Consider the following 20,680-nt stretch of genomic DNA (forward strand, 5'->3'; position numbering starts at 1 on the left):
AAGGAATTTGACTTGGCGACAGGAACTTAGTGCAGAAGAAATGATACACATGTTGCAAACAGAGATGAAAGAGATTAAATATAGCATTAACAACATTAAATAATAACAATAATGCAAGAGTTCATGTATATCTTCAAATGTGAAGGTTTGGTTCCAATAGTAAATGGACAGAGAAAGCGTTCTCTGCTGTCATCAATTGTAACCAGTGAAAACCCAGCTAATGTCTGTTTTTTTAACAGAAAATCATCCTACCTAACGTAAAGTAGTCTGTGAAAATATGGCCTTGTTGTATATCCAGATAATGTTGACTGAATAAGGCTATGTCACAAATGGAAATCGGTGAAGTAATAGTTGAAATCAAACGTTTTGATGTCACAATATGATGAGATTATGGGACTTTAGCCTGGTCTTCAAAAGAAGGGTCACATCTGACTATTGTCTTGGCCCTGTTCTGATTTGGTTTCAAAACGGTGAGGAGAAAAAATAAGAAACAATCTTTATTCTCTATTAAAAGTCACATCTCTGTGACTCACAGTGTATTATTATGTCTAATTTAAACATTTTCAATGTATGCCTATGTCATATAGCCTAATTTAATTATTTTTCAGTTTCTTATAGTTTTTTATTTCCTTTTACTGTATGCACTGCTTTTAAATGAATTATTAATGGCGAATAAAGACACAATCAATAAGCACTGTCTGTAAGTGAACAATTAACGGCATGAACACATTAAATGATCCAAAAGCTGCGCGTGTAAGATTTTATTTTAAGAGTTAATTTAAGCAACAGCCTATTTTATGTCTGCATTTATTGCAACAATATGAGAATGCACTGTATACAATAGAATACAACAATCTAAAGTACAATAGTTGTGTATTTTACTCCACAATTTTAGAAAGACAATACGAGCACAGTACAGTGGGGTTTGAAACGCTTGTATACGTCAGTGGTCGTGGGCGGGGCCTGTTGTTGATGGGGCGTGACCTGAGCATGTGTCATGTCTGCTGTGTTTCTTTCTTCTGCTGTTGTTCACCCGTGCCACGTTGATTTGTCGTGTCGTGTCGTGTCAGACTGCAGGTGAGCTCACGAATCATTATCATCATCATGCGTGAATATAATCACAATCATAATACCAGTGTGTTTGAGTTCAAATGTTTACATTCTTTATTAACTTTATGCGGTTGTGTTTGTTAGCAATGCTAAGTGTGTGTGTGCTGATAATCTAGTCCATATGAAACTAGTCATGCTATGCTGTGTTATTGTGTAATTAATGTAACTACCAAACCCATCAGACCAGTTCCTGTACAAGTCGACACGTGTGATTGATGACACACACGTCACACACACGCTTGATAAACTTTATAAAATTGTTTATAAAATCAAAAGTGGCGTTGTCTTCAGATGAATCAATTATTTCGTTTGTTTGAATCATATTATCTGTGAGCATTAGATTTGCTCTATACTGTGTGTGTGTCTGAAAGATCAGACAGGCTTCACGGGTGTGTTGTGTATTGCTTGTTTTTAAGGACAGATTGTGTTGGGCTGGTAAACTGACTGTTTGTAATGATGAGATCAATGAGGTTTGTGGGTTGTGAGATCAGCTGTCATCTTCCTGTGTGATGGGTGATGTGCTGCTGCTGATAATGATGAAGTGTGTGTTCTGTGATTGGCTCTCTCTCTCTCTCTCTCTCTCTCTCTCTGGTCCAGCATCAGTCAGACGGTGGGCCGTTGTGTTGTCGGGCGTGTGACGTCATTGCGTTTGCTGATCTTTTGTCTCTCATGTAGGATTATCCGGCTGCAGAATCGGATCGGAGCGAAGTGGCAGCTTTCATGCGCAGCAGCATCGTCTGGTGTGACGCGTCGGGGCCGCCGGCTCGCTTGCATTGTGTGTTGATGACCCCTGCTGTTTAGCTGCCTGCTCACCCCCACCCCTCTTTCTTCTCCATCCCAGCTCCTGGATCAGCCATGTTTGGCACAGAATCGTCATGTAAGTCACCCATCCTCCGCCGCCGCAGCAGCACGTCTGCCTCTTTATCATCCTGCGCGTGTCTTTGCTCTGCGTTATCATCTCTGCGTTAGTCTTGTGCCTCTGTGATTTTGTGTTTGTGTTCTCGTAGACGTGAAGGCCAGACTCTGGTTTATACCATTCACCTTACAGATAAACAACACACGCGCGTGCACGGATGCGCTTCACACCCTTACCTTCTGCTTTCTTCAGCTTGTATTCGGAGGTCTTGATGCTTATTTCATAGGCGGCGATGTGTTTTTAATGTCATGTGAGATATCATGTGTCAGCGATCCAGAGACATGGTACGGACTTGAACGCGTCAGATGAATGCTGCTGAGCATTAGCAGTCCTGTGTTAGAGATCTCCTGTAGTAAAGTCTGATGAGCGCTGTTGTTTTCTTCAGGAGATGTTGTGATATGTGCACGAGCTTGAGAGTGAGCATTGCTGTGTGTGCGCCTGTCTTCAAATATCACCTGTATGATGCTTGATAACGTGTGTGTGTGTGTGTCTGTGCGTGGTGGTGGTCTGCAGGGGGGTCATGAATGAAGCTTTTGTGTGTGTGTTTAAGTGCCTCACTCACTTCAGCTGAATGAATGAACACAGCTGCTGTCAGACTCTGCCATGTGTTAAACAGACTCCATCCATCAGCCAGGGACAATTCAGACAAAATGAACATTCTCTCATCATTCATTCACCTGTAGGAGTTTCTTTCTTCTGCAGAACACAAAAGAAGATATTTTGAAGAATGCTGATTATCAAACAACATTGACTTCCATTGTACGAACACGAAACCACTGAGACATTTCTCAAAATATCTTTTTTGGTGTTCCTCTAAAGACAGACCTGCATACAGGTTTATAAGCACAAGAAAGTGAATAAATAAGGACAGAATGTAGATATTTGGAAGATCTCTTCCTCCTTTAAGATCTTATCTGCTGGCGTTTCTCTTTTCATTTGATAACGGTTGTATCAGAAAAGTTCAAAATGGCCTCGACGTTCAGAACATGTAAACCTGTTTGTAAAGGCCCTTATTATAGGGAAAATAATGTGAGATTTGTGATGTTTTCTGATGTTTTCAGTGGAACTCTTGGGTTTAAGAGGCTGCAGATGATGGAGGTTTCAGCTGGATGAGGCCATCCGGACAACATCGTTTGCATATTCAGTTGTTTAGTCTGACATCAAGCACCACCATATATGGAAGGTCATATACTGTTTCCAGGTCAAAACACTCAATAAGACGCTAGATGCTAATATACGCTCATGGCGAGCTGTAAAACTATTGAAAAACCACAATCCTAACCCTTATCTTCATAACGAAATCCCAAATGGCCAGTCAACAATACATTGTTCATCCTTTATTGAAATATTGATTTTGGAGATTTGTCATGTGTATGCGGGAGTTAATAAATGTTCCGCCTAAATATGTGATGTGAGTAAACGGTCCTCATGAACAGCTGTTAAAAAAAGCTAAAAGACTTGGATTTTCAGTCTGGACTTGTTGCAGAAAGTCTGTGTCCGTCTGCAGATTTGATCAGTTAGTGTGTTTCTATCTGAAACCTTCCAAAAGTGTGTGATGTCTAGTTTTAAACATCTGTTCAGATTCTAAAAGTCTTGTATTGTATTCCAGCCATAAGCTGTAGCCTCGCTTGAAATGAATAGATGCTTGGACCCGGACACTCTAGTCTTACATCACCACTTAACAGCTATAGCAGGGATGCCATCCTGAGATCTCCAGAGGCCAGACAAAGAGCTCACGAGGCGTTGACCAATGGGGACCAGCTGGGCACAGCCATGTCTTTGCTGGTATGATGTGTACGCAGGGCCTTGTGTGTGTAGATCTCTCATTGGTCTCTTTTGTCTTGATGTGTTTCAGTAAGCATGTTCCTCAACACTCTGACCCCCAAGTTTTACGTGGCATTGACGGGCACATCATCCCTCATTTCAGGACTCATACTGGTGAGTGACTGTACTCTACTGTCCAATGAGCTTCCATCCCTTGATCCTGTTTCCACACTGTCACCAGACATGCTATGGATAAATGATGGTTGCTGTACAAAAACCATACTTTTCTAATCGTGTTTCTACACAAATCAGTCGAGCATGGTCTGGCTGAATGCTTGATTCTGATTGGCTCAAAGGTGTGCCACCAATCACTTAATGCGCAGCCACCTCCAGTCCGTTTCATCACCAGTTAATCAGGTGCTACAGACATTCAACTCAATGCAGCTGTGGCTCTACTTCATCTCTGTGTCAGACTTTAAGCAGGCATAACTGATTAAATACACCTCATTCACAGGTGGCCCTAGATTTTTTAATTGTCCGTTGTTTTAACGGGCAGGCTCCTTCAAAATCTGTCATGATCTATTTATACCCGTCACGATGGTGCAAGATGGCGTTGTCATGACGTCATCACACTGTACTTCCCTTTACTCTCTGAATTTACTGCATTGTTATCCAATTTAATGCTCAATAATGCTGGTGTTGTTTATATTCATTTACATATGTAACGTTTCTGTCGTCAGACATAAAATAATAATTACAGACAAATGTTTGTTGACATGTTAGTCAGTAAGAAAGACAGACTGTGCCTGAAGTGGTGTTTTGAATTCACGCACTCACAAGTTATCTGTGGTTTGCTCATGAATGTGCTGCTTCTGTCACTCACTGATCAGAGTGACATTTTCCCACTCACTGAAAGCTAATGCTTATCCAAAAAGATGCGAGTCGCTTTTCTGAGGGAAAAAACTCTGTGAAGACCACACCTGTGTGCGTGTGTGCGTGTGTGCGTGTGTGTGTGTGTGTGTGTGCGTGTGTGTGTGTGCGTGTGTGTGTGTGCGTGTGTGTGCGTGTGTGTGTGCGTGTGTGTGTGTGTGTGCGTGTGTTTGCGTGCGTGTGTGTGTGCTACGCCAGGACTGAGTGACAGATGCATCTACACCACGACTCTCCGCTGACAGCGCGTGCCTCACAAAACGGGCTAGTGAGAGAAAGCTAGTGAATCGGAAAACAGATCCTGTGATTTTTGTTCAGGACAGAAGTAGAAGTCTACAGTACCTCCCGCCTCTCACAAGCATCTTCTGATGAAAGGAAATGAAAAAAACTTTAGGGTTAATGTGACCTCTGCTATTTATTATTATCGTTATTATTTACATTTAGTCATTTAGCAGACACTTTTATCCAAAAGCGTCAAAAATGGTTAAATAACAGCTTAATTTAGCAAATGTACAGAAGATAAGCATGGGATGGTTCTTCACCTCCACAGATTTAAAAAGCTTTGTTTGGATTGTGCTATCACTAACATCATCTCTGCAGTTGAAGGATTGTTTTAAGAAAGTTTTGTGTGTGTGTTGCAGATTTTTGAGTGGTGGTATTTCAGGAAGTATGGCACATCATTCATTGAGCAGGTGTCTGTAAGTCACCTGCGCCCTCTGTTAGGTGGAGTAGATAACAGCTCTCCAAACCCGTCCAACAGCACTAATGGAGACACAGACTCCAGCCGGCAGAGCGTCTCAGGTGATCATCACATCACATATCTTCTACTTACAATACTCAAATAACAAATGAGATGTTCTGAGTGTTGTTGTTCATTGAATTTGTGTAATGTTTAATGATCTGTGTGTGTGTGTAGAGTGTAAGGTTTGGAGAAATCCAATCAATCTGTTCAGAGGAGCTGAATATAACCGGTAAGTGAAGCACATCTCTGTAGTCATGTTCTTGTCATGTTATTGGTGTGATTTTATACATACAGTTGAAAGAAAAAGTATGTGAACCCTTTGGGCTTACTTGGATTTCTTCATAAATTGGTCATAAAATGTGTTCTGATCTTCATCTTAGCCACAACAATAGAGAAACACAGTCTGCTTAAACTAATACCGCACAAACATTATACGTTTTCATGTTTTTATTGAACACAACATGTAAACATTCATAGTGCAGGGTGGAAAAAGTATGTGAAACCCTAGGCTGATGACTTCTCCAAGAGCTAATTGGAGCCAGGAGTCAGCCAACCTGAGGTCCAATCAATGTGATGAGATTGGATGTGTTGATCAAAGCTGGCCTGTCCAATAAAAAACACACACCAGTTTTGAGTTTGCTGTTCTGAAGAAGCGTTGTCTGATGTTAACCATGCCTCGCACAAAAGAGCTCTCAGAAGACCTACGATCAAGAATTGTTGACTTACATAAAGCTGGAAAGGGCTACAAAAGTATATCTAAAAGCCTTGATGTCCATGTGTCCACGGTAAGACAGATTGTCTACAAATGGAGAAAGTTCAGCACTGTTGCTACACTCCCTAGGCGTGGTCGTCCTGTAAAGATGACTGCAAGAGCACAATGCAGAATGTTCAATGAGGTGAAGAAGAATCCTAGAGTGTCAGCTAAACACTTACAGAAATCTCTGGCACATGCTAACATTTTTGTTGACAAATCTACAATAAGGAAAACATTAAACAAGAATGGACTTCATGGGAGGACACCACGGAGGAAGCCACTGCTGTCCAAAAAAAACATTGCAGCACGTTTGAAGTTTGCAAAAGAGCACCTGGATGTTCCACAGCACTACTGGCAAAACATTCTGTGGACAGATGAAACCAAAATTGAGTTGTTTGGAAAGAACACACAATGCTATGTGTGGAGAACAAAAGGCACAGCACACCAACATCAAAACCTCATCCCAACTGTGAAATATGGTGGAGGGGGCATCATGGTTTGGGGCTGCTTTGCTGTCTCAGGCCCTGGACGGATTACTGTCATCGATGGAAAAATGAATTCCAAAGTTTATCAAGACATTTTGCAGGAAAACTTAAGACCATCTGTCCGCCAACTGAAGCTTAACAGAGGATGGACGATGCAACAGGACAACGACCCAAAGCATAGAAGTAAATCAACAACAGAATGACTTCAACAGAAGAAAATACGCCTTCTGGAGTGGCCCAGTCAGAGTCCTGACCTCAACCCGATTGAGATGCTGTGGCATGACCTCAAGAGAGCGATTCACACCAGACATCCCAAGAATATTGCTGAACTGAAACACTTTTGTAAAGAGGAATGGTCCAAAATTTCTCCTGACCGTTGTGCAGGTCTGATCTGCAACTATAGGAAACGTTTGGTTGAGGTTATTGCTGCCAAAGGAGGGTCAACCAGTTATTAAACCCAAAGGTTCATATACTTTTTCCACCCTGCACTATGAATGTTTACATGTTGTGTTCAATAAAAACATGAAAACGTATAATGTTTGTGCGGTATTAGTTTAAGCAGACTGTGTTTCTCTATTGTTGTGTCTTAGATGAAGATCAGAACACATTTTATGACCAATTTATGAAGAAATCCAAGTAAGCCCAAAGGGTTCACATACTTTTTCTTTCAACTGTATGTGACATGTGTTTATATTTCAGTGATAATAACCCACCCGTCTGAACATGTTTTCTGACAGAATTGATTTAAATCATAAATCTGTTGGTTGTGATAGATGTTTGTGTCAAGACGAGCAATGATAAATCATGACTGTGAACGCATGTCAAACAGAGACAGGCTTTCACGTGAAGACAGGCGCTTGTGTGTCTGGGGACACATTTAAATATGAATATTTGGAGCTGTGTCATTTGTACTAGTAGCTGGAATAAGAATCTTGGTGCAGTTAAGATTACTCAGGTTTATTTGACATTTCAGTTGTTTAATTTCTTTTCTGATTGGTGTTATATATTGCAGAGTGTAAAGGTCATGATCTGCTGTTTATATTGAGATGATTGTTGTTGAAGGTACACGTGGGTGACGGGACGAGAGCCGCTCACATACTACGACATGAATCTGTCAGCACAAGATCATCAGACGTTCTTCACCTGTGATTCCGATCACCTTCGACCTGCAGACGCCAGTAAGAGAACTGAACAAAAACAAGAGCATCCTTCTGAGCCGCTCATGTGCACAGCATGAGACACATCTGTTTGTGTTTGTGTTTATCCACAGTAATGCAGAAGGCCTGGAGAGAGAGAAATCCTCAAGCACGCATCACAGCGGCTCATGAAGCTCTGGATCTGGAGGAGTGAGTGTGACACACAGACGCAGAGACAAACACACACACTGAGAGAGAGAGAGAGAGAGAGAGAGAGAGAGAGAAACAAGAACAGCATTGTTTCTCCAGAGGTGTGAAGTGATATATGGCTGCAGTTTAAACCAAACCATCTTTAACATCTACATCAATCAATATATCACAGCGATCTCCTCCTCCTGGTCTCTCTCTATATGACACAGACATAAAGTGTGTCCTGTATGTAGAAGATCGCTCACTCAAGAAGGTCTGCAGGAGGATTACTGTCAATCCTGGGCTCTGACTATAGGGAGGCTCAGAGATGATGTATTTTTGTATGCAAACGTTGGAAGCGAGTTAGCATTTTAGGACTTAGGGTTTCATCGTTCTGAAGTCTGTGGGTTTTTTTGAATGGGTTTTTGGTAAATCGCCTGAAATAAGGTCTGTTGTAAACTAAACCTCTAACTATTTTCATATTTTATTCTATGACATAAAACACACCAATTATAACAAATCTCTTAAAACGTAGATGTGGATCTTTCACGGTGTAATTACTCAGCAGGGAAGACATCTGTAATCACGTTTAAAAGAACTGTCGGAGGCTTGGTGGTGGTGATGTTTATGTCAAGCGACCTTAAGTGTAGTCTGTGTATAGCCTCGTGTTAGCATTTTACTTCTGCGACTGTATGTCGACATCAAAGGTAAGAAATGTGGTGTTCATTTGTAAAAATTATCTTGATGGACAAAACGTGTAAACATCATAAACCGTTGGTAATCCCAGAGTTTATTTTTTGCGAAAAGTCTTTGTGAAAGATTCATAGGCTTTCGGTCGAGAGATCCAGCTGGGCGCTTGCTTCCGGGTTAGCCTAAAAATAATAGCATTTGTAAATCCAAAGCAAAACATCCAACAACAGATGAAGGGCAGAATAAGGCAATTACCCTCTGCTACTTAACATTCAATGATCAATTCAATTCTGGAAACACCTGAAGACAAGTGAGCCAAACACATCTCAAAATAAAGCCCCATAAGACCAAGAGCTACGCTTAGCAAAGAGTCCGCTGAGACTGAGACTGACTGACCTCACAGAGACAGACATCACACAACATCACAACACAAACATCCGGCTCAACCAAATAATAAACTCACCAACAAAATGACTACATCACACACTGGACAAACACCATTCAAAACCAACACAAACTGTTATTCGGTACTAAACCGATATTTTATTATGGCAAACTACCTGATGACAGTGAGTGATGTGAAGCGGAGACAAACACTGACAGTGTACAGACTCTGATCACAGTTTAGACATCGAGATGGGCCGGAGGAGATAAATATAGAGAGATTGTGTTCTCACTCCAGTCTGAGAGTGATAGAAACAGAGCTGCACCTCTTTACTGAATGCCCAAAATATCAGAAATCAATCTTCTTCTTAATCCAATCTCTCCTCTCGTAGCACAACTTTTCTCCATTGTCTGGGTCCTGGGCAATTTTCTTCAGTTCTTTCCAGGTGTGCCTCATCTCTTTGGTATCTGCCTCCAAGTCTCTTCTCCAGGTGTTTTTAGGTCTCCCCTTTTTCTCTTTCCTTGTGGATTCCATGTCAGGGCCTGTCTGTTAATGCTTGTACTGGTTTTTCGCAAAGTGTGCCTTATCCATCTCCACTCTCTCTTCCTGAATTTTTGGAAGGAAGCTGGATTGTCCTCTGCCATATATCACAATGTCTGATGGTGTCTGGCCGGTGGATCTGAAGGATTCTGCGTAGACAGCTGTTGATAAAAGTCTGGATTTTCCTGATGGTTGTTTAATTTTCTCCATGTTTCTGCTCCATAAAGAAGAACCGACTTGCAATGGAGGCGACTTTTGGTGTGTGTTGTAAGCTGACGATTCCAGATTTTTGCCTTGACCTCTGCATCTGTGCCTGTCCTAGGTACGTGAATGTCTCCATTTCTTCTAGGGGTTTTCCTCTAGTTCTGTGCTGGTTGTGTGGATTTTCCATATTTTTGTCTTTCCTTCGTGTATCCTAAGGCCAAGTTGGGCTGAGACAGTTGAGAGGTCGGATGTTTTCTCTTGCATCTGCTGGCAACGGTGTGTGAGTAAGGCAATGTCATCTGCAAAATCCAGGTCATTGGGCTGGTTCCCCAGAGTCCACTGAATTCCATTTCTCTTCCCTTCTGTTGTCTTCCTCAGGATCCAGGCAATTACCAGAAGAAATAAGAATGGTGACAACAGGCAGCCTTGCCTGACTGCCGTTCTATCCGCCAAGCTCTTTGTGAACTGACCGCAATGGGCCTTGGGACCCCTTCGTTGGACACTGTCGAACACCTTCTCATAGTCAACAAAGTTTATGTTCAGGGGTGATTTCCATGCTGTGGACTGTTCTAAAATGATACGCAATGTTGCGATCTGGTCGGTGCAATCCTGTTTGTTCGTCTCTCAGCCGATGGTCCACAGCATCTTTCATTCTGTCTAAGAGTACCCTATTGAAGATTTTGTATGGGACTGATAGTAGTGTTATTCCTCTGTTGTTTGCACGGTTGTCATCCGGGCCCGCAGCTTGACTACTTTTTGTTCTCAATATGGTCTTCCTGATTTCATCCCTGGTTGGTTCACTACAGTCTATCGGTAGGTCAACATCACCACCGGTGCTTGTCTGTTTATCAGCTCTTATAAATGTTCTGTCCACCTGTTCAGTTGCTGCTCTATCCCCGTGATGGTCTGTTCCTCCTAATCCATGACTGGTCTTTCTTGTCTACTGTATTTACCTGGTAGTTTCCAGCTTGTCGTATAGTTGTTTCATGTTGCCTGTTGCTGGAGCTTGCTCTGCAACCTCTGCTAGGTTGTCAAAATATCTCTGTTTGTCGATCCTCTCAATTTTCTTCACCTCTTTGTGGGCTTCTGTGTATTTAGCTTGTGCTACCTTTGTTGCTCTCGTGCGGCTTATGTTAAGGGCTTCTTCTGTTTTCTCACTTTTATCTTTAGAATGGTCCCACTGTCATCCAGTCTTTCTGTTGAGGCTTATTTGGTCCTATTACTTTCTGGCAGGTTAAGATTAGGGCACTCCTTTCCACATGGTCCTGATTCCTCATCATGCAGCTCTTGCAGCACTCAGAACTTATTTGTGAATGTGAGCATGTAGTCTTTCTGGATCTTTGGATCTTACAGGAAACCAACATTCAATTTTGAACATCAACATGTCTTTTGGCTTGTGTGTCTGTGAAGTTCTTTTTTAGCTTAATTTTCAGTTTTGCAACTAATAGATGGTGATCGTTTGCTGCATCTGCACCCCTCTTCATTCGGACATCTGGGAGCGATCTTCTGACCTTTTGGAGATACACAGTTAGTCTATTTGGTTTTCCTTGGTGTGGTCCGGAGACAACCACGTGGCCTTGTTGATCCTTTTGTGTTCTAAGATGCTGCCCCTGATGACCATGTGGGCCCATCACTTCCTCATAGCCGGTCTTGTCTGCTAGTATTTTGGCATTAAAGTCCCCCATCAGGATGTTCCTTGCCCTTCCTTTGACCAATACCACTTGAAGACTACCATAGAAGTGATCTGTTTTGTCCTCTCTGTTGTCATTTTTTTTAAGGAGAGGGTTAGCCCTACGCCAACCTCCTTAGCCTCGAGGAGAGGTGCTCCAATTTGGTCTGATCTCTATCCTTTGACCTGTCTAGCATGGGTGGCCCAACCAGAAGCATAATCTCCAGCTGGCATAGCTCTCTGGGTCACTGAGTTACGCAAGCTCCCCCACCACGCCAAGGTATGGACCGTGGAGAAGAAAATCAGAAATCAATATATCCCAAATGAAAATCTTCCCTTTATTCTTGTGTGCAAATATAGCTGCAAGATATGTTGCCTCTTGCCATCTGAGGGACGCATGAACATTCAATACATATATTACATTACACAAGATTCCCTTAATGAATGTACATTTTTTCAGAATGCCAATAAAGCACACTTACATTGAAATTGAAAATTGAGTGAGAGTGAGAGAGACACACACATGATTCCAGATTTATCAGACTTTGTTTTTACAGCTGGGACGATCTGGGATGGAATGAGGGCTCTTTGTGTGAAATGTGTGTTTCTGTTCCTGTCGTGTAATGATGAAATGTGACCAATCTGTTTGTATTACAGTTGTGCAACAGCTTATATTCTTCTTGCTGAGGAGGAAGCCACAACAATAGTGGAGGCAGAGAAACTCTTTAAACAAGCGCTGAAGATCGGAGAGAACTGCTACAGACGCACACAACAACTCCAACACCACGGCTCACAATATGAAACACAACACAGTGAGTACACACACAACACAATGAGTATGGCATTTAATCAGAAAGCACACAGAGCAGTAGATGAAATCATTCTTTTATTAGAGTACATTTGATTTTAAAGTCAGCATGAAGCAGAAGTAGCAATTTTTTTTTTCCATGTCGTGACGTATACATGAGTGAAACAACTTCTGAAATGAGGGACTTGATTTCATTAACTGACTTCTGATTGGATTGTTAAAAGGTGAAAGATTTGAACTCCAGTTTGCGATCTGTCAGTCATTGTGGCCCTGACCTCACGCCTCCCTTATGACCAGAAGTGAGGTTCACATGCAAAATGAATAAAAAAAAATGATGTGCACAGATAAATCATTTATAATCAATACTTCACCACTGTGTAAAACAATTAGAATTGATCATATTTAATTTCATGCCAACTATAAATAGGTCATACATGTAAGTTCAACTATATTATATAGCATACATTTTGTTGACAGATGTAAGAAATCCCAATGTCTCCTAGCTAAGGCAAGGTGATCATTAGATGAGACTGTTGGTGACAGCATGTTAAATGTGACCAATTGAATGAGCAGAGACATCTGCCATTGTCCCGCCTCTAACGTCTCAAGCGAGCGAGCAGGTGTTGAGCAGTTAGGAGAGCATACAGTAGAGAGAAATGCACGTGTGCTCGTCACAGACCCTACTCGCGGACTGCATTTACAGGATTCTATCTAATGTTCCGCGTGCTTGCGGTTTTCATGCGCACAACTTTTTCAAGACGTCAAGACAGACATTTTCTCTTGAAATCAATAAAATAACATTGAAATAGATCTGCAAAATCTTTGTCATGCAGAGAAATATCAGAGCACAACATAAGGCTTTTGTAGCCATGATGTGTAACAATCACAGTGACGTTGTGTGTATCACAAGAGGCCTGAGGAGAAGAAATGAAGTAAATAACTGCGATCTCAGACAATAATGTTCAGACGCTCCAGACCAGTGTTCTAGACAGTCATCTTAAAGAAATCTCAGGTGTGAAATCACACCATGAACCACAAGAAACTGGCCAGTTTTCCTTAACCAACATGGTATGTTTCTTCTCCCTTATGAAAGGGTTTTTTTTGTGTAGTAAGCATGTTTTTGGTGTATTGATTACTGTTGGCTTAATCATGCTATACTACAGTCACCAAGGTTCATTTTGGTTACGAATTTCTCGTGTGTGGAAGTTATGGAAGGGCGTAAATGAGGGATGAGGGAATAAAATGTCAACCGTAAGAGATGTTTCTATTCTGTGTATCCTGTGGAATGTAAATAAGTAGGCATGGTTAACTCTGCGCTCTGTAAGTTGGCCGTTATGATAAAAAAAACATGTGAATTAATTCGCCCATAACAAAATAACAGATCACCTTCTTGATCTTCTTTCAGTCTGTAGTTTGGTGAGTCGCTCCAGTCCGGCGCTTTCTCTCTCACCCGCAGTGCTCGTGCAGTGATCTGCCCCTTCATAGAATAAAAGCTCATTGTAACGTATGTTATTTCAGAAGTCGGGTCACTTTGTGAAGCTGTTCATCGTTTTAATAAAGTTTAACTTTAGGTAAGCCGAGGCGAAACTTACATTGAAACGCACGATGATGCTCGCCGCGTGAGCGCTTTTAACATGACGCGCTGCTAACCAGGGTTGTCAGGTCCAAAAAATATTTCCAGCCCAATCACCCCTTAAAACCTGCCCAAAAGGAAAGCAAACTGGCAAAAAAAATGCCAAAATATGTTTTCTATTGCTATATTTATTTATCTGAATGGTTTTCTAGGTATTGAATATATTTTTTGTTGTATTGAGGGATTTAGAAAAAAAAAGCAATTCTGGGTCACTTTTGACTACCATTATAATTGTGTCTAATACGGTAGTTAAAGATGCCCCAGAATTTCAGTTGCTAAAATTTATACAAAATATTTTGTTGTTCAAATGAACAGATAATTTATACAGGTTTGGAACAACTAGATGGGGAGTCATTCATGACAGAATGTTCAGATTTGGGTGGAGTGTCCCTTTAAAAAGATATTAAGGCCACGCACAGAATGGATGAGAAATGTGTTTTCTCTTGGTAAGACGTGCTATAAATACAGTTGAAAGAAAAAGTTTGTGAACCCTTTGGGCTTACTTGGATTTCTTCATAAATTGGTCATAAAATGTGTTCTGATCTTCATCCAAGTCACAACAATACAGAAACACAGTCTGCTTAAACTAATACCGCACAAACATTAAACGTTTTCATGTTTTTATTGAACACAACATGTAAACATTCATAGTGCAGGGTGGAAAAAGTATGTGAAACCCTAGGCTGATGACTTCTCCAAGAGCTAATTGGAGCCAGGAGTCAGCCAACCTGAGGTCCAATCAATGTGATGAGATTGGATGTGTTGATTAAAGCTGGCCTGTCCAATAAAAAACACACACCAGTTTTGAGTTTGCTGTTCTGAAGAAGCGTTGTCTGATGTGAACCATGCCTCGCACAAAAGAGCTCTCAGAAGACCTACGATCAAGAATTGTTGACTTACATAAAGCTGGAAAGGGCTACAAAAGTATATCTAAAAGCCTTGATGTCCATGTGTCCACGGTAAGACAGATTGTCTACAAATGGACAAAGTTGCACTGTTGCTACACTCCCTAGGCGTGGTCGTCCTGTAAAGATGACTGCAAGAGCACAGCACAGAATGCTCAATGAGGTGAAGAAGAATCCTAGAGTGTCAGCTAAACACTTACAGAAATCTCTGGCACATGCTAACATTTTTGTTGACAAATCTACAATAAGGAAAACATTAAACAAGAATGGACTTCATGGGAGGACACCACGGAGGAAGCCACTGCTGTCCAAAAAAAACATTGCAGCACGTTTGAAGTTTGCAAAAGAGCACCTGGATGTTCCACAGCACTACTGGCAAAACATTCTGTGGACAGATGAAACCAAAATTGAGTTGTTTGGAAAGAACACACAACGCTATGTGTGGAGAACAAAAGGCACAGCACACCAACATCAAAACCTCATCCCAACTGTGAAATATGGTGGAGGGGGCATCATGGTTTGGGGCTGCCTCAGGGCCTGGACGTATTACTGTCATCGATGGAAAAATGAATTCCAAAGTTTATCAAGACATTTTGCAGGAAAACTTAAGACCATCTGTCCGCCAACTGAAGCTTAACAGAGGATGGACGATGCAACAGGACAACGACCCAAAGCATAGAAGTAAATCAACAACAGAATGGCTTCAACAGAAGAAAATACGCCTTCTGGAGTGGCCCAGTCAGAGTCCTGACCTCAACCCGATTGAGATGCTGTGGCATGACCTCAAGAGAGCGATTCACACCAGACATCCCAAGAATATTGCTGAACTGAAACACTTTTGTAAAGAGGAATGGTCCAAAATTTCTCCTGACCGTTGTGCAGGTCTGATCTGCAACTATAGGAAACGTTTGGTTGAGGTTATTGCTGCCAAAGGAGGGTCAACCAGTTATTAAACCCAAAGGTTCACATACTTTTTCCACCCTGCACTATGAATGTTTACATGTTGTGTTCAATAAAAACATGAAAACGTATAATGTTTGTGCGGTATTAGTTTAAGCAGACTGTGTTTCTCTATTGTTGTGTCTTAGATGAAGATCAGAACACATTTTATGACCAATTTATGAAGAAATCCAAGTAAGCCCAAAGGGTTCACATACTTTTTCTTTCAACTGTAAGCATGGTTCAATGTATTGTATATGTATAATGTGTACAAGCACGTCAATGTTTTATTTGTTCTAGACTGTGATAGCGCTGCTCAAATCTGATATTTGGCAGCTGGAAGAGTCAACTGTTGTACACTCACTTGTGATTTCTTTCCTTGTGCAATGTGACATGCACCTTAGTACGTGACCTTGGTACAAACATAATTCAGATGTCTCATACCACTGCAATATTTCTCCTCTCTGGTTAAGCTGAGCTCCCGCGTCTCTCTCTGTACTGTGAGACACTCGTTCCCTACACTTTAAAGAGAACAGGTCTGTTCCTTGTGGTGCCAGGTATTCATTCTGAGGATGAATACACATTAAGAAACTCATCAATTAATATTTATCCTCAGAATAAAAATAAACATCCTGGTTGCCGCAACATTATCAAAGTAGCTCAAAAAGCCCCGCAACCCGTGTCTCCATCATTTTAATCGCAACTGCATTTTCAAAAGAATCCAATCGTGGGGGAAAAATGCGACAATGGCAACACTGCTGCTAAACCGTGTTTAGAGAGATGCGTGAGGTGTGACCAGAGACTCGCAGTGCAAAGACAAGCTTGTGGAATAAAAAAAACCTAAAGACAGAGAGTCACAACACACTAAAAGTGCTCATCTAACAGAGAGTGAAGAGTGATGAAGACCTACAGGACAGACCCCATGAACACCACACCAGTCATATACTGTAGTCTCAGTGTTTCTGCATATATTCAGACTACACTGTTATATCTTCATACTGTATACATATGATATAGACAGAAGATAAATATAAATAAATCTCATCATCAGAACTTTATTTGATATCTTTGGGACACTTTAACTATTAACCATTATAACTATGGTGAGCATTCAAATGAACTGTAATTAGTCATCTTAACAAAAATGAGGTATCAGATATAGAATTATAATTTTGGTCATTGCGTCCACCCCTAGTGTATGTATATACAGTCATAGTATTGCTGAGAAAGCTGAAGGAACCCAAGAGCATGTTAGTGGATAGAAGGACTAGTGGATCATTAGTAATGCTGATCGGTGACTTAAAACAACTTCATCTCGTGTCCGTAAATGTGATTGTTAGATTAGAGAATCTCCTCAATGTTCTTAAATTTCATCTTGAATTTCAACCACTTCTTCACTTTTTCTTCCATCAGGACGTGACACAAATGTGTTAGTTTACATCAAGAGAAGACTCGCAATGTGCTCCAGAAAACTGGGACGCACACGAGAAGCAGTGAAGATGATGCGGGATGTGAGTGACCTTTATTCATTTTTAAATCCTACATTTATCAAACAGTCCCAGAAAGAGGTTGTCTTGCATGCTCTTTTGTTCATTCGTTCTTTTCTGGTGCTTTATTCATATCCTGACGTTAAGCAATTTTTCAGACTCCAGTGAGCTGTACCCTTCGTTTAAGATGAATCGGTTAGGATTGTATTTTGACTACTTGAACATCCAATAACCCTGTCATGATTAACTCGCCCTCAAGTTGTTCCAAAACTGTATAGATGTCATCTTTCTGGACAACACAAAGGAAGCTATTTGGAAGAATGTTAGTAATTTTCAGTTCTGGGACATTATTGACTACCATAGTAGATTGCATACATTAAAATGGTGGTGAAAGGTTTCAAAATATCTCATTTAGTCTTCAGCAGAACAAAAAATGAAGTATTCTTTCTACTATTTTCTACATTCTTTGCTGACTTTTCCAAATATCTTTATTTGTGTTCAACAGAACAGAGGAACTTTTACCGGTTCATAACAATTTTTGTGGCGACTAATTCATGGTGAACTGTCCCTTCAAAATTATATTCAGTTATTTTCTCAGGTACTGATGGAGTCTCATGGCGGCCATTGACGTTACCTTAAATAACACAAACTCACCAGACTGATCAACCGTCAGGGATTAAATGATGAATACTGTTTAACAAGCCCTCAATGCTAGTGGTTGTTTGAAATAAATAAAACATCATTCTGCTTAGTGTTTAGATGAAGTCCCCTATAGTTATCTTAACTAAACACAACTTAACTAAATCTCAGAATTAATCCTCAGTTAACTGGCTAGGACTATGAAATATCTCAATAATGTTGTAATCGAGCCCATTGTGTTCTTGAACTTGGTACAACTTAACGAAATTTGAGAAATAATCAGAGGTTAAATGGCAAGATACCAAAAGCCCAGAATGAATCGCTGGCACTGTGAAATAGCTCACGCTTGCCAATTTTATTTCCAGTGTTTCCTCGAGGTCCCATAGAAGTGTAAACGTGTACAACACAAGTCAAGTGGTCAGTAAGTGTGCTAAAATGCTAATAGTGTGCACTGACTCTGCTTCACCTCATCTGCTCCAATTAATCATCTTAGAGGAACTCAGGATTTACGGTTTCTTTGCCAGACGCATATTTCCTGACAGTTACATATCCCATTCAGAAAAATATCAAAGCAAACTCTTAAAAATGAGTCTGAGAGTCTGACAAGAGGGAAAGACAAAGGCTGTTTCTCAATATGAGTTCTTGAGGTTTCTTGTGTTCTCTATCCACGTCATCATCAACCAATACTCAGGAACACAAGTACAGAGGACGCATGAAAGTGCCCAGATGTGTTCTTCAAATCAAGGATTCATCCAAAGCAGACTGGCTCGTACCAAACCCGCTTGAAGTCCCACAAGTCATTGCGGCATTTCCACTAGAGTTTGTCCTTGCAAGCTTGCCTGACGAAAGCAATCTCCACTAGACCACAAGTCTGTCCTTTGCATTCTTGGATTTGAGAAATGGCTGTAGTGTTGTGTGTCAGAGAAACAGATTTGTCTACAGAATCCCCTCAATCCTTTGCCAGCTTATTTTTCCTCCACATGAAGACATCATTTACAGTCAACAAGACTCCAATATGATCTGGGATTAGACCATTTTAAATAATACCAAACATGAATGTGTGTTTCATATTCAAACACAGTTTATGTGTGAGTTTGAGGGAGAATCTAGCAGATGTGGAGGTGTGCTATCTGAGATGAAGATGTGAAACTGTGATGTAAGAAGTTCAGTATGTGCTGACGGGATGCTGTGGCACCAGCCTTACACAATCATCTTCAATCTAAAGCATGTTACAAAGTGATTTTCACAGCTACTGCATATGTTATATGTCCTGTATACAGTATATATATGGTGGCATTATAGCTGAAAACAGCTTGATGGAAATAATAACAAGTAGTGTATGATCACAGTGATGTGATGTGTTTGCGTGTGGACTGCGATGTGATTTGTGGTGTTTTCTGCAGTTAATGAAGGAGTTTCCTCTGCTCAGCATGTTTAATATTCACGAGAACCTATTGGAGTCTCTTCTAGAGCTGCAGAACTACGCTGATGTACAGGCTGTGCTTGCCAAATATGACGGTACGAGCACAAACTCATTCCTGCATACACATCCACCGTCAGAGGAGTCTCAATCACACTGGGGTTTCATTCCACATAGGGACCTGTTCACATCATTTTAATAAACTAATAAACCACCACAGCACCAAATCCCATTTACATTGCAAGTGTAAATGATACGTCTCATCTGCTCACCATGTAGCTTATTAGATAGAGGGACACGGTAATGATTCTTGATCCATGATGTAGGGGTGTGGCTAAAATCTGTCTTAGCCAATGGACTAAAACATACACTGTTTCGGTAGAGACATGAAAATCCAGGATATATTTTCATATGTTGAATACCTTTAAACAATTAAACACTGAACAGATGTTTGAGTTTTGATTGTTTTTCTTTATCCGTGTTTATTTCACAGACATCAGTTTGCCAAAGTCTGCAACCATCTGCTACACAGCGGCTCTTCTAAAAGCCAGAGCAGTATCTGACAAGTTTGTTACTTTTCCCTCTGTACTCAAATGGATATGCTTTGTTTGCTATGAAGTCAATACAAATATATTCATTGAGCTTCATTCTGCAGATTTTCACCAGAAGCAGCGTCCAGACGAGGTTTGAGTACAGCAGAAATGAACGCAGTAGAAGCCATACACAGAGCGGTGGAGTTCAATCCACATGTACCTAAAGTGAGACAAGCACCTGTCAATCATTAGACTACATGTTTAATATGCTTACATATGATCTCTGTCTTTCTGCAGTACCTCTTAGAGATGAAGAGTTTGATACTTCCACCGGAGCACATACTGAAGCGAGGTGACAGTGAGGCTATAGCATATGCTTTCTTCCACCTGCAGCACTGGAAGAGAGTGGAGGGAGCACTGAACCTCCTCCACTGCACCTGGGAGGGAAGTGAGTGAGAGTTTTCACCAATGTACTCCTTTATCATTCAATCACACAATGGCACAATCACAAAAGCTGACTCAAAATACACCACGACTTGAGTCCCGGGGGCTAGTGGAGGGGTGGGGGTCTTTCTGTGTGGTTTGTGTGTTCGCGCTGTGTTCAAGTGATTTGAATTCAAATACTTTTCAGCTCTAGTAAACGATAGACCCACGTTGCATGTACTGTTGAATGTTTCCAGTCTGTTATCTGCTGGACACTTTCCTTATTTTTATTTCATAGATCATCTCTGAATATATCACTCGGAAATAAATCTCAGAAGAAAGTAAAATTGCAGTTAGAAACTAAATAGAAGTCTAAATCTTC

The 20,680-nt window shown here is 40.9% G+C and overlaps 1 protein-coding gene across 4 annotated transcripts in view; it reads left to right on the forward strand.

Annotated features, from left to right (window-relative positions):
* Positions 1 to 942: 942 nt before the first annotated feature.
* The window catches only part of LOC130435219 (suppressor of tumorigenicity 7 protein homolog), a 35,098-nt gene continuing 15,360 nt past the window's right edge, over positions 943 to 20,680 (forward strand). For 3 of the 4 annotated variants that reach the window (XR_008908791.1, XM_056765647.1, XM_056765648.1), the window contains exons 1-13: positions 943 to 1,077; positions 1,786 to 1,987; positions 3,882 to 3,964; positions 5,359 to 5,518; positions 5,634 to 5,688; positions 7,761 to 7,876; positions 7,969 to 8,044; positions 12,169 to 12,323; positions 17,210 to 17,307; positions 19,326 to 19,440; positions 19,836 to 19,908; positions 19,998 to 20,100; positions 20,173 to 20,323. Coding sequence is in view for 3 of the 4 variants with exons in the window: in XM_056765647.1 (XP_056621625.1) it covers positions 1,966 to 1,987; positions 3,882 to 3,964; positions 5,359 to 5,518; positions 5,634 to 5,688; positions 7,761 to 7,876; positions 7,969 to 8,044; positions 12,169 to 12,323; positions 17,210 to 17,307; positions 19,326 to 19,440; positions 19,836 to 19,908; positions 19,998 to 20,100; positions 20,173 to 20,323 (1,207 nt within the window). In the remaining variant the exon portion in view is untranslated. The remainder of the gene's footprint in view (positions 1,078 to 1,785; positions 1,988 to 3,881; positions 3,965 to 5,358; positions 5,519 to 5,633; positions 5,689 to 7,760; positions 7,877 to 7,968; positions 8,045 to 12,168; positions 12,324 to 17,209; positions 17,308 to 19,325; positions 19,441 to 19,835; positions 19,909 to 19,997; positions 20,101 to 20,172; positions 20,324 to 20,680) is intronic. The other variant, XM_056765649.1, reaches the window with a different exon arrangement.

Source organism: Triplophysa dalaica, chromosome 14 (genome assembly GCF_015846415.1).
Source record: "Triplophysa dalaica isolate WHDGS20190420 chromosome 14, ASM1584641v1, whole genome shotgun sequence".
NCBI classification, from domain to species: Eukaryota; Metazoa; Chordata; class Actinopteri; order Cypriniformes; family Nemacheilidae; genus Triplophysa; species Triplophysa dalaica.